General features: G+C 37.4%; 2 protein-coding genes and 1 long non-coding RNA gene across 3 annotated transcripts in view; 2 read left to right on the top strand and 1 right to left on the bottom strand.

Annotated features, from left to right (window-relative positions):
* The window catches only part of LOC118281135 (zinc finger imprinted 3-like), a 30,114-nt gene extending 26,618 nt beyond the window's left edge, over positions 1–3,496 (bottom strand). Inside the window, exons 1-4 of the mRNA XM_050700935.1 lie at positions 3,103–3,496; positions 2,412–2,537; positions 1,014–1,173; positions 183–349 (exon numbers count right to left, since the gene is read on the bottom strand). Of these exons, the coding sequence (XP_050556892.1) occupies positions 183–349; positions 1,014–1,173; positions 2,412–2,537; positions 3,103–3,234 (585 nt within the window). The 5' untranslated portion in view covers positions 3,235–3,496. The remainder of the gene's footprint in view (positions 1–182; positions 350–1,013; positions 1,174–2,411; positions 2,538–3,102) is intronic.
* The window catches only part of LOC126911887 (uncharacterized), a 94,872-nt gene extending 82,980 nt beyond the window's left edge, over positions 1–11,892 (top strand). Inside the window, exon 2 of the long non-coding RNA XR_007706400.1 lies at positions 11,475–11,892. This is a non-coding gene — a long non-coding RNA (uncharacterized LOC126911887). The remainder of the gene's footprint in view (positions 1–11,474) is intronic.
* Positions 3,756–11,892, top strand: LOC118280882 (zinc finger protein 320). The gene is given in 11 exon segments (XM_050700946.1): positions 3,756–3,836; positions 4,106–4,295; positions 4,754–4,870; positions 5,356–5,578; positions 6,169–6,428; positions 7,336–7,535; positions 7,927–8,034; positions 8,681–8,881; positions 10,147–10,267; positions 10,269–10,373; positions 11,178–11,892. Coding segments are annotated over 10 exon segments (1,620 nt in total). The 5' UTR covers positions 3,756–3,836; positions 4,106–4,154; the 3' UTR covers positions 11,322–11,892.
* Positions 11,893–12,948: the final 1,056 nt, after the last annotated feature.

Below are 12,948 nucleotides of genomic sequence, written 5' to 3'. Positions count from 1 at the left end.
GTTCATGAGCAGCAATCCGCGACACACGACGCGGCGATTGTCTCTAGCATGGCTTGAAACTAGTCGAGTTCCTCGTCAAACAGTTACGTGAGTAAGCCGATAACATTACAATTAAAAGGAAGTGGAATTAATTTTTATATTACAAAAGATTATTAATTATTATTAATTTTGTTTCTACTCACTTTACTTTTCTTCCCTTTTTTAGCTTTCCTAGTTTTAGTGCTAACTCTCTTTCTCTTATCTCTACCCTTCACGGAACACATAACATCCTGGATGTCAGATTCAGATCGTTTGGTATTGTCAGATGAATCTGACAGTATGCCATCATCTTCCAACGCGTTTTCATCGTCTGAAATATAATATAATATCATGTTGTATAATTAGAACTTAAACCAGGATATTTACCATGTTTATTTTTTATGAGATTCCGATATTTATAAAAGCTAATAAACTTGGTAAATATCCGCGTTTAAGTTCTAATGATATTACTAGTGACCATGTCAGTTTTAAAACTTATAATATCATGTTGGTTATATTCTGAAAGTGTTGAAGTGTGGGAGAGCCATGCTTCGGCACGAATGGGCCGGCACGACCGGAGTGATACCACGGCCGAGCAGAAAACCGACGTGAAACAACGCTTGCGTTGTGTTTCGTTGTGTGAGTGAGGTTACCGCAGGCCTAATTACCCGCTTCCCAATCCTCGATTCCCTAATACTTAAATTCCTAATCCCCGGCAAAGCACTGTGACATCCCTAGTGTTTCGGGTGTCCATGGGCGGCAGCAATTGCTTACCATCAGATGATCCGTCTGCTCGTTTACCGGCTTATACCATAAAAAATCCATCTTAGCTTAGGAGTTCCTTTTAATTTGGAGAGGGTGGTGAAAACTAGCCCAGTAAAACTTTGCCCGACGCGGGAATCAAACCCTTTGTCCGACAGCCGGTAATCGCAATTGCGACCACTCGACCAACGAGGCAGTCAATCAATCAATTAAATAAACAATTAAGTACATACCATCATCTCTACACTCCTCTTTGAATTCATCTTTAAGGCAATTGATAGGTTCTGAAAAGGTCTGCAAGCCATCAGACGGCAGTATGTTGACTGGATCAGCTTTATGGAGCTTTAACCGAGGCGGACGACTCACGTCGGATAGCAGGCATTCGTGGAGATTCTACAAATAAAATTTTACATATAAGAAAATGAGTCTGCACGGTTTTTTTAGGGGGGAAAATCATCCAATGACTTCTCTCGCCTTAGGCGAGGCGAGAGGGTGTTAGACTCTTACTGACTAAAAACCACCCCATTCCTACTCCTGTTTTTCAAGCCGGAGCCCTGGTAAACCCGCTAGATAGTCCGCAGCTCTGGATCAGGCATCAGCCCTACTGGGAACCTGCACGGTTGGTGCGGTGCTGGGCAACTGGCTACCGTGCAACATGTAACGCGTTTCCGCACGGAGCAACTCTTTGTGTGATCCACAAATTGTTGTTTCGGGCCTGAGTGTCATGTGTATGTGAACTTGTATGTTTGGAAACGCATTCACGACACAGGAGAATATACTGGTGTGGGGCAACGTCTTCTCAAACAAAAAATAAAAAAAATATGCACCATTAAAAAATATTGCAAGAAAATAATTTAAAAGTAGATAAACAATCAACACGGCGCAAAAAAGCCAGTGCTCAGCTAAAATGACATAGCCCGAACATGACAGCTCGAGTCACGCACGGCGCTGTTTTCATCACTGACCATTATATTATATAACACCTGAAGTATGCAGTGGAGCATAACAGGTAACCCCTTTTATTGAAAGTCATAACCAACACCAACTTTTCAAAATTTTAACAAAAATTTTATTTATGGGTTACGAGTCATCCAATGACTTCTCCCACCTTGGGCGAGGCGAGAGAGAGTGACAGACTTTTACTAAAAGTACCATCAAAACCCATCCAGCCATTTCAGAGATTAGCCTGAACAAACAGACAGACAAAAATTGTAAAAAATATTTTAGTGTATGTATTGTATGTTTCTTCATATGCTTTAACTCAATACACATAATTTTATCCGGAGCTGAGGACAATCTAGCGGGTTTACAGGGGTTCCAGCTCAATAAATGTCAAAAAATGAAATGTTCAGGAGAGCCGTCGAAAGAATACTAGAAAAATATTTTTTTTGCTAGGGTATAAACGCCAAAAATGTTATCGTAGAGCCTTGAGCGTTAGCGCATTCCAAAGAGCGGAAAATTTCACATAGGGTAGCATAATAAACTCACTTTGGACCCAAAATGCTGCTTATACCCTATTTCCTTTTAACCGTCGATATCTTTATTTCCATGATACACTACAATTTTATTTATTAGTTTAGAGGTCTACATGTCACATAGTGAAAGCACTATTTTCCTCTCTTGAAGCTCACCTCGTTAGTATAAGTCTGCAATATCCTATATGAGTCCTGCACCTGCTCCTTGAAAGCCACACTCTTCTGCAGCAGTGCGTTACACTCCCAGCATATCTGGAGATTCACTGTAGATGGGTTGTACAACTGAAATTAAAGTAAAAGAATTACTATTTTTATAATAACTATTGTGAGACATACTAAATAAACTAAAAATCACGGTTAACCCACACATGTTAACGGAGAAAAACTTTACTAGTTAAAGCCTACAGTCGTCGCCGCATCTGTGCATGCTGCTCATGATGAAGAGTCCCTATGTGATTTAAAACTAGTAGAGCTTGTCTACATTAATTTACGTGAGTAAACCATGATTTTTAGTTAAAGGAAGAACTAATTATAATAATTAAGTACTAGCTATGGGATAAATAGTGTCTTATGTGTTATTCTAGATTATAATCTACCCCTGGTCCAAATTTTATCTAGATCTTTTTTGTGCCTAGAGATATGAGGCTGGAGAGTGAAAATAGGTATATTACTTTAGTTCTTTAAAATTAAGCCCCAAATGCAACAATAAAATATTTATGCTTAAAAGTGACACGTTTTTACAAGGTATTTATATTTAAAATGAATTCTAGATCGTTTTAAATTAATTTTATACCAAAAATCGGTCAGTGGGATCGAATAGTTTTTTTAAAAAAACTGATTTACTTACAGGAATTTCGCCCAACGCATTCAAGTAATAATTTCGTGTTTTCTCATCAGTTATTTTATGTAACTTCCTTCCAACACAGAGGCAAGCGTTGCAAAGTAGTTTATAACATAGTTGTTCTTCTTTAATATCCATTTTAATGATAAATTCGTTAACATTTGTTTTTGTTCACGATCAACTTTCACTAGACACTAAGATTAAACAAGAATTATGAATGAAAACCTATTCATTCTCAGCTCGAAAGGTGATAAATATCGACTCATGCGATTTATCTAAATAAAGCGTATATTTTAAGCATAAAAAAAGCTTAAAAACACTCGTTTTTATTTAATTATTTTTAAAAACACAACAATAAACACAAATCGATGCCATTTTGTTACTAGTGTTGTACATCACACGTTTGGCTGTCAAACAGAAAGAAAACGATATTATTATCGGTTTTTAAATGAACGGTTGAAACTAAGAAAATAATGCTTGAAAATTAATTGATTATCACAATTGTATCAATAACGTTATTTTAATTTGAAAAATTATCAATACTTTTAATTAAAAAATGTTGAATTATGATTTCTTTTGTATTCTAAGTTTCTAAGTTCTAAGCTGATTAGAATGAAACGGGATTTATAAATGTATGTCAACAAAATCAGCTGTTAGGTTTGACAGTAGCAAATGCAAAACATTAATAAATTCTTTAAAGTTTATTTAGTTAGGAAATACTTATTTGATAATTATTCACGGTAAAATAATACATTCTTATAAGTATTTAAGTAAAAAGTAATACGTTAAGTAAACTTTTTCCAATCATATTATTAAAACTGAAATTATTTTTTATTTTATTTTTAACATTGGTTTACTTATTGGAAGATTACGATCAGTGGGTTGTTTAAGTTGAAATCTCACGCTCATCTGCCCTACTGGACCCCATCTGTGGTAAACTTCCACCCCTCATTTTAGGGAAGTGGAGGGTTAAAAAGAGACAAAATGTAACCTTAGTAATTTTCCGCAGGGTATTCCGCAGCTCTGGATCACAATTGCTGAAGCCTAAAACCTAAATAATGGATGAAATAGAAATAAAATATGAGTTTCCTAATGAAGAGAATCAATGCTCAGTCTGTTTAAGCATTGGAAGGAAATTATCTCCTTTACAGCAGTATCTGAATGTGTTTAAACTACTTATTTCTGATTTAGAAGTTTATGTAAGTTTTCTTTTAACATTTAATTTAACTATTAAATATAAATGTAGAATTACCATTTTTATAATAACTATCGAAAGACATATTTATTTATTTATTTATTTATTAAGGCTTACCAACTAAGATACATACAGACAATCTTAAAAATATGGGAAACAACAGTTAGTGTATGCTCTGTGTATATACATATTTCTACTTATTTTTTCACCTGATTGATTATTTTTATAATTTATTATGGGACCTTTGTCTCTCAGAGACAACATCGCTCAGTGCCATTAAAATCATAATAACTTATAAAAAACAAAACTAAATAGCTACTAATGGTCTAAACAGTATAGTCTATAAACTTATGGTCTACAGATTAATTTGTATAACATTTTTACCCTATCACAAATTGGGAAAGCAAGAATGCTGTTCACACAATCTCTTAGATGTAAATTCTGATATTTTTTTATTTTCAGAATACTATTCCTTTAGAAAGTATAAGATTATGCTGGGAGTGTATTGCATTTCTCCACAGAGCTGTCAGGTTTCAGCAGCAAGCTGTGAAAGCTAATGAAATGCTACTGTTGGGTCAGGTGAGTGAAAACTATAGACCAAATAGTCAGTAGGTACTCATATTTTCACAATAATTCCCTTCACAAACTGTGAAGGGAATTATTGTGAAAATAATTTTGGTGCCTAAATAATCTATAAAAAGAACATACATCAGAAAAAGTCACATTGGTACTCGCCTTGATAGGTTTCGAATCCGCACCCTCATGCATGAGAAGCGGGCATCTTATACCTTCAGAGGACTTCAATGCCCCAGTATAATATTTTTTTTGGAATTTCGTAGTTATATGTGAATCACAATACATATATTTGTTGTTTGGTTTTGATGTTATATTGTACTCATTGTAGGTGAAGGTGTTGTTTTATATTATAACAAAACAACAAAATGTCATTAACACGCGCGCGTAATGTTCTTAAATACCTACTTATATAGTTACTAGTCTTCCGATAACGCGGGTGTGGGCGCCCTATACAATATGTAATTTAATAGTAATAACTATTTTTACAGAGCTACCTCTTCGGCACACAGTCCAGTCTCACAACGATCACACTGAACGACTCGCACCCACATACAATATACATAAACGATATCAACATACAGACGGATATAAAGACATGTGACAAATGTAGTGATGATGAGGATGTTGTTGATGATAGAAGCGCTCATGATGACAAGGAGTTTGAAGCTGTTCATGATGATTTGAAAGAAGAAATTGTGGTTGAAACTACAGGTATTTTTTTTATTAGCGTGCTTTTCCACAAGAGATGTGCTATGAAGCTGATATAAAGCTATTACTAAGATAACAAAACAACAAAATTTGAGGCGCCCGCGCCCGCGGTACAGTTGGTATTTTGGTAATATACGTGCGTACTAATGATTTTTTCTTAATTTGCATGCAACGTATGCAACGCCACCCCTTTTATCCCCGAAGGGGTAGGCAGAGGTGCGCATTACAGCACGTAATGCCGCTATACTTTTCACCATTTGTGTTATAAGTCCCATGTAATAGGAAGTGAGCGTATTGCCATATACTGGACGCAATTCCAAACTCCGTGCTACTACTGAGAAATTTTCGAAAAACCGAATAGCCCAGTAATACTTTGCCCGACCCGGGAATCGAACCCGAGACCTCTTATTCGGCAGTCGCACTTGCGAACACTCGACCAACGAGGCAGTCAAATTGTTATTGTTATAAAAATAAAACTAATGACTACACAAAAAAAGTTTCTTCGGGAAAGTCGTTTGTAATCATGAGTACAATCACGTGTTTAAATATCGTTCACTAATTACCGGTCACCCTATATATCTTTTTTATTACAGAACCAGAGAAAAAACCGAAAAACAACCGCTGGGCGAAAAAGAGAGCGTTACAAAATAAAAAACCGAAATTCAAAATTATTATTAAAGACAAGAACTGCTTTAGAAGAGTACAGATAGATGATGCTGATGTTCGAAAATGTATGGAGAGTGAAAGAGACAGCGAATATTTTAAGTCAAAGAGATACAAGTGTGATAATTGTGTCCTAGTGTTTGAAAACGAAGAGGTTTTACTGAAACATAATGGAATGTTTCATGAAAAGGTATAGTTAGACTTCTTTACTAATCTAGAAATAGACTAATAAATAAAATTGGAGTGTCTGTTTGTCATAAATCGCATTTTCTACATGCGTATGAACATACATTCGATACACCAAACAAATTAGTATAATTTAAGTGTGGGCTGTGTGGGAGAGCCATGCTTCGGCACTGCTGGACCGGCTCGACCGGAGTGATACCACGGCCGAGCAGAAAACTGATGTGAAACAACGCTTGCATTTTGTTTCCTTGTGTAAGTGACGTTACCGGAGGCCCAATTACCCCCCCCCAATCTTCTCAATCCAATTCCGAAATCTTCTAGCTATGTAGTTACGCTTGTTCTCTCTTTGCCATTATTTATTAATATTGCATTTTTTTATGGTATAAGCCGGTAAACGAGCGGACAGATCACCTGATGGTAAGTAATCGCCGCCGCCCAAGGACCATCGAAACGCTACAGGTACGTTGCCGGTCTTTTGGGGGTTAAGAATTTTAATTAAAGGGTTGATGAGGAATCGGGGATTGGGAAGATTAGAACTAAGCATCCGATAATCGCACTCACACAACGCAAGCGTTATTTCACGTCGGTTTTCTGCTCGGCCGTGGTATCACTCCGGTCGAGCCGGCCCATTCGTTCCGAAGCATGGCTCTCCCACACTTAATAAATACGCCTTTCTGAAACAGTAACATTAAATTAATTATTATATGTTATCGGCTTACTCACGCAACTGTTTGACGAGGAACTCGACTAGTTTCAAGCCATGCTAAAGGCTCATATTCATGAGCAGCATTCCGCGACACACGACGCGGCGATTGTCGCGCTGCTACTGAACATAATAATTAATTTAGTATGTCTCACGAAAGTTACAATAAAATTATAGTGACATTAATATAATATTTTTTACTTTTCAGGCAACCCAATACACATGTGACATATGTACGTCCCATATAAAAACGAGGAGTCGGCTTTCTGAACATATATCGCGTCATTATGTGAAGTATATATGTAGTATATGTGAATATACATGTTATAGTAAATCACATAGACTATATCATATAGAGAAGGTACATAGACGATTGTTCCAGTGTCTGAAATGTCGATTGAAGTTTGGGTAAGTATAATTTTCAGTTATTATCATTATTAGCGCATTGTAAGTGCTTTCTCTGCCCCTGCCATTAATGTACAGCTCTATTCTTATGCGTAATACCAATCGGGCGTCCTTGATCACTTTCGAGCTTTACTCGATAACAATCGGGCGTTACTTGAAAGCGATCGGAATTCCTTGATCACTTTCAAAAGTCCTGGATTATTTTCGAACGAGCAAATAGTATCACTAATGGACGGACCGACAGATAGACATTTTATTATTATTATATTTGCTTTGATATTCAAGAGCCTCCTCGTCTATTTGAAATAAATCATTTTTTTGTTGATTTTCACAGTGGAAAGCGACTTTGTTTTATACTATGTGGTGTTAACTTAGTGTGTTATTATTGTTTCAGGAGTAGAAGAGAATTCTTCAAGCATTACAAGGATTGGCACGAGAAGTTTATATGTGATTACTGCGGCATCACGTTCAAAATGCGCTACTGTATTAAGGATCATATTAGGTAGGTAATAGGTTCCAATTCTGATAACTACCTACTCCTCCTCCTTGCGTCGTTTATCCTCAATGCTGAGGGTCGTGACCCCGACGAATAACTCTCTAGTTGACTATATTTTGCCATATTGCTATATCTTCGGCGATGTGGATGGCGTCGCAGACTGTGGTCTCCAGTGTGGCACGGATTTGGTCCGAACAACGTATCGGACTCCTGCCCCTTGGTCTTTTTCCTGGTAATTACTGGCTTGTCTTTATATCTATCTTTTTATACTAAAAAGGTAGCTATGACCACGCGAGCTCAACAGCAGTACCTCAATAGAGGGATCTCCTTCATTATTATGGGCCTCGCCGTATTTGGGCGCAATTGATATTTAAAAGATGTCATTGTCAGAGTTACTCAAAATGGAGAAATAAAATTTCCACGCGAAGACCGACATCCGCGTGGACAGAGTCGCGGACGGAAGCTAGTAACATAAAAAAATCATAGGTGCTCCGAAACAGCAGTTATATAACGTTATAAAACATTGTGTAACATTTATAATAGCATGTAACATACTCTACAACCACTGTTATAATTTGTTACGCATTGTTGTATAACGTTATATAACCGCTGTGTGGGAGCACCTTAACACATTATGAACCTTATTTCACAGAAAACAACACTCTCCCTTCGAATGCAAGCCGTGCAACAAGAAATGGGCTCGATACAACGGTCTATGGCTTCACAACAAAACTACGCACACGGTGCATAACACGGCGTACTGTGTCGAGTGTGACAGACAGTACCGGGACATATATAGGTACAGGTGGCATATAGCCAACAGTACTAGGCACACGAAGCATAAGAAACATAGGTGGGTATATATAATATATAAACAACGCACACGGTGCATAACACGGCGTACTGTGTCGAGTGCGACAGACAGTACCGGGACATATATAGGTACAGGTGGCATATAGCCAACAGTACTAGGCATACGAAGCACAAGAAACATAGGTAAGTTTCTATAATATAGACAGACAAACTAACAAATTTATCTTTCATTAGTCTTTTCTTGAAAAAGTGTCATGATATTGGCATAAAACCTAGCATATAAGATTCGTCAATAATCTAGCTTTATGTAGGTCAAAGAATTTTCAAAATCGGTTCAGTAGTTTTCGAGATATTTAGCTTTTTCTGTACAGACAAGCAAACACACATAATTTGTCTGATACATTAATCTTTGCTATACGAAAATGCGGCTGTTATAGTGCTTTTTAAAGTGTCTATAAGGTCAGTAAATAATGTATATAAAATATATAAAGCCTCTATATTATGTACTGTATATATATAAACAACGCACACGGTACATAACACGGCGTACTGTGTCGAGTGCGACAGACAGTACCGGGACATATATAGGTACAGGTGGCATATAGCCAACAGTACTAGGCACACGAAGCATAAGAAACATAGGTGAGTTTCTATAATATATAAACAACGCACACGGTGCATAACACGGCGTACTGTGTCGAGTGTGACAGGCAGTACCGGGACATATATAGGTACAGGTGGCATATAGCCAACAGTACTAGGCACACGAAGCATAAGAAACATAGGTGAGTATATATAATATATAAACAACGCACACGGTGCATAACACGGCGTACTGTGTCGAGTGTGACAGACAGTACCGGGACATATATAGGTACAGGTGGCATATAGCCAACAGTACTAGGCACACGAAGCATAAGAAACATAGGTGAGTACATAATTGTTGATATATCGGTGTAAACTATTGATAACGATCGAGGATTCCTCGAAAATAATTGAGGATTCTTCGTAAACAATCGAGTATTACTCGAAAATAGACGATAACTCCTCGAAAACAATTGAGCATTATTCGAAAACAGTCGAGAATTCCGCGAAAACAATCGAGAATTCCGCGAAAACAATCGAGAATTCCGCGAAATCAATCGAGAATTCCTTGAAAACAATCGAGCTTCCTCGTTTTCGAGGAAGCTCGATTGATCGATTGATCGTTCGACGTTAGCTGATTATTTGCCTTCAACAGTTTACTATTGGCAGTCAAAGACTTAACTATAACTTAAATGTATAATATGTGTCGTTTTATTCCAGGATCCCATGCCCGGGTTGCGACAAGATCTTCTCAAAGAACATCTACATGAAAGATCACTACAACTTAGTACATTTGAAGTGTTACAAATATCGATGCGAGCAGTGTGACAAGGTTATTTCAGAACTTTATTCGTAACGCAGACTTAGTGAAGCACACCAGACGAGTCCACGAAGGTATATTGCCGCCGAAAAATAAAATATGCTATATGTGCGGCCGCGGTTTTACCGTGAGTATGTCTTCTACTTACCAGTGACGTAATATACGTTGACGGGGCTCCATATAAAAAATTGTTTGGGGGCCCGGGCGATTCTCCAAAATATTTTCTTCCCGCCCTGTCTCTAAGCCTTAAAGAGGGGAGTTACCGATGCTATAACAGGAAACCTATGTTTAAGGGCCCTTATGATGACATAGTTTTTCTAAAATTTCTGCCTACTTTTGTATGCATGCTTTAAGGTAAGCGTCCACAGGCCCGCATCGTACGCATTCCGTATGACGTCATCAGTACGCATCTCATGTAGGCATTGCCGATGATGCGGTCCGTACGATGCGGATCAGTGGACGCAGTTGTATGAGTTTCTATACAAGACAAACTAAAATCCGTTGCGTGCGATGCGTACGATGCGGGCCTGTGGTCGTTTGCCTTTACGCGGAAAAAAGAATTGATTATTTGGACTTTTGTTATTTCTGAAATTAAATAAAAATTAGGAATTTTTAATGTTTGATTATTTGATATTTATTTATAGAAATAATAGGGTTTGATATTTGACTTATACCTGACCCTGCTATAAAGGTAAAACAATATTGTATTGTTGTTATGTTATTAAATTAAACGACTTTAAATAGGATGACTTGTATTTTACTTTACATATTACAATATTAATTGATTATTTTATAAGTAGGTGCGACTGCACTCGACACACACAAGAACGACAGTGGTCGTTGACCTCGGACATTAGTGACGGGGTAACATAAACTAATGTTACTAAAGTAGTGATGTAACAAATATTAATTAAAAGTATATCTCTTACAGACAAACAAGATCCTGACAAACCACCTCCGCACCCACACTGGAGAGAAGCCCCACGCGTGCAACATATGTAACGCGCGGTTCGCACAGAGCACCGCCTTGTCCGCACACGCTAGAGCCATACACCATACTAGCAAAACTACGTAGCTAATGTGTTAATATTGGTACTGTTGTATGTTTATACAAATAAACTAAGTGTGGGAGAGCCATGCTTCGACACGAATGGGCCGGCTCGACCGGAGTGATACCACGGCCGAACAGGAAACCGACGTGAAACAGCGCTTGCGTTGTGTGAGTGAGGTTACCGGAGGCCCAATTCCCCCCTTCCCAATCTTCCCAATCACCGATTCCTCAACAACCCTTGAATTCCTAATCCCCAAAAAGCTGGCAATACACTTGTAACGCCTCTGGTGTTTCAAGTGTCCATGGGCGGCGGCGATTGCTTACCAGGTGATACGTATGCTCGTTTATGGCGTTTATAAAAAAGTTTTAAAGATGTAAGCATACAAAGGGACATAGGGACAGAGAAAGGGACTTTGTTTTATACTATGTAGTGAAGCTGGTAAATGGGCTGACGGATCACCTGATGGTAAGTAATCGCCGTGAAAAAGTGGATGTTACATTAAGAGGACATTAGAGGTCTCCCTATAATTTATTTATTATATGAAATTGTAATATTTATATGAATAAATTGATCTTATATTAATTTTAAACTTAATTTTGTGTATTCTTTATAAACCATTTTTGCAAAACTCCAGATTCAAACCTACTCGTATAACTGAGGCATTTGAAATCGATTAGATTAAAAGAATTTATTAAGTTTGTTGATATGTAAAGGATTAAATGTTTCAGGAATTGAACCCAAACCAAGTCCCATCTCCTCTTGTCCACAAGAATTTACAGACTAATAGAAGTTTTAAGTTTTTGTAAATTTCTATTTGGTTTTCTTATGGTATAAGCTGGTAAACGATCAGATGGATCACCTGATTGTAAGTAATCGTCGCCGCTCATGGACACACGAAACACCAGAGGCGTTACAAGTGCGTTGCCGGCCTTTTGGGGGTTGGGAATTTAAGGGGTGGTTGGGGAGATTGGGAAGGGGGTAATTGGGCCTCCGGTTTCACCTGTCCCGACTTTTTTCTGTATTATGAGCCCCGATGTGCCTTGAAACTAGTCGAGCATCCACGATAAGAGAGTTAGTGCTAGTATTTAAAAAGGGGTAAAATGAAACAAGAAAAGCTATACATGTTAGACATTTACTTGTTGAATTAAAATAACATTGATACATTATACATCCATTATTTACAATACACAGATTTAAAAAATAATAAAGTAAATTCGATTTTTATGTCCTAGAGAGGTGAAGGATACTAGTCTTTATTACATAAACGTAAGGTTGAAATTCTTTTAAATAAATTCATTAGAGATCTCTGGAACAACCACGTTTAACGAAAGAGTGAGATAGCTAGCTTCAGTGTATAGCGCTGTCTCTGTCACTCAATCAGAATGACATTCTGTTAATACAAGTAGATGAGGACGGGTGAACGTATGAAATATGCTTTCTCTCTCTCTCTCTCTCTCTCTCTTTCTCTCTCTCTCTCTCTTTCTTTGTTTTTGATTGGACAACAATGTAACCTCTAATGCATATTATATTTTTGCGTCAATAATGCAAAAGTGAAAAATTTTTCGTCTAATAGAGATGGGTCACACCATTGGATCAATTAGCTGTGATTGGAAGCCTCTTGATAGGTGACAAAAAAACTATTACGCCCAT

This window comes from Spodoptera frugiperda, chromosome 19 (assembly GCF_023101765.2).
Source record: "Spodoptera frugiperda isolate SF20-4 chromosome 19, AGI-APGP_CSIRO_Sfru_2.0, whole genome shotgun sequence".
Classification (NCBI taxonomy): domain Eukaryota; kingdom Metazoa; phylum Arthropoda; class Insecta; order Lepidoptera; family Noctuidae; genus Spodoptera; species Spodoptera frugiperda.
This window is presented reverse-complemented; position numbering and strand designations above follow the sequence as displayed.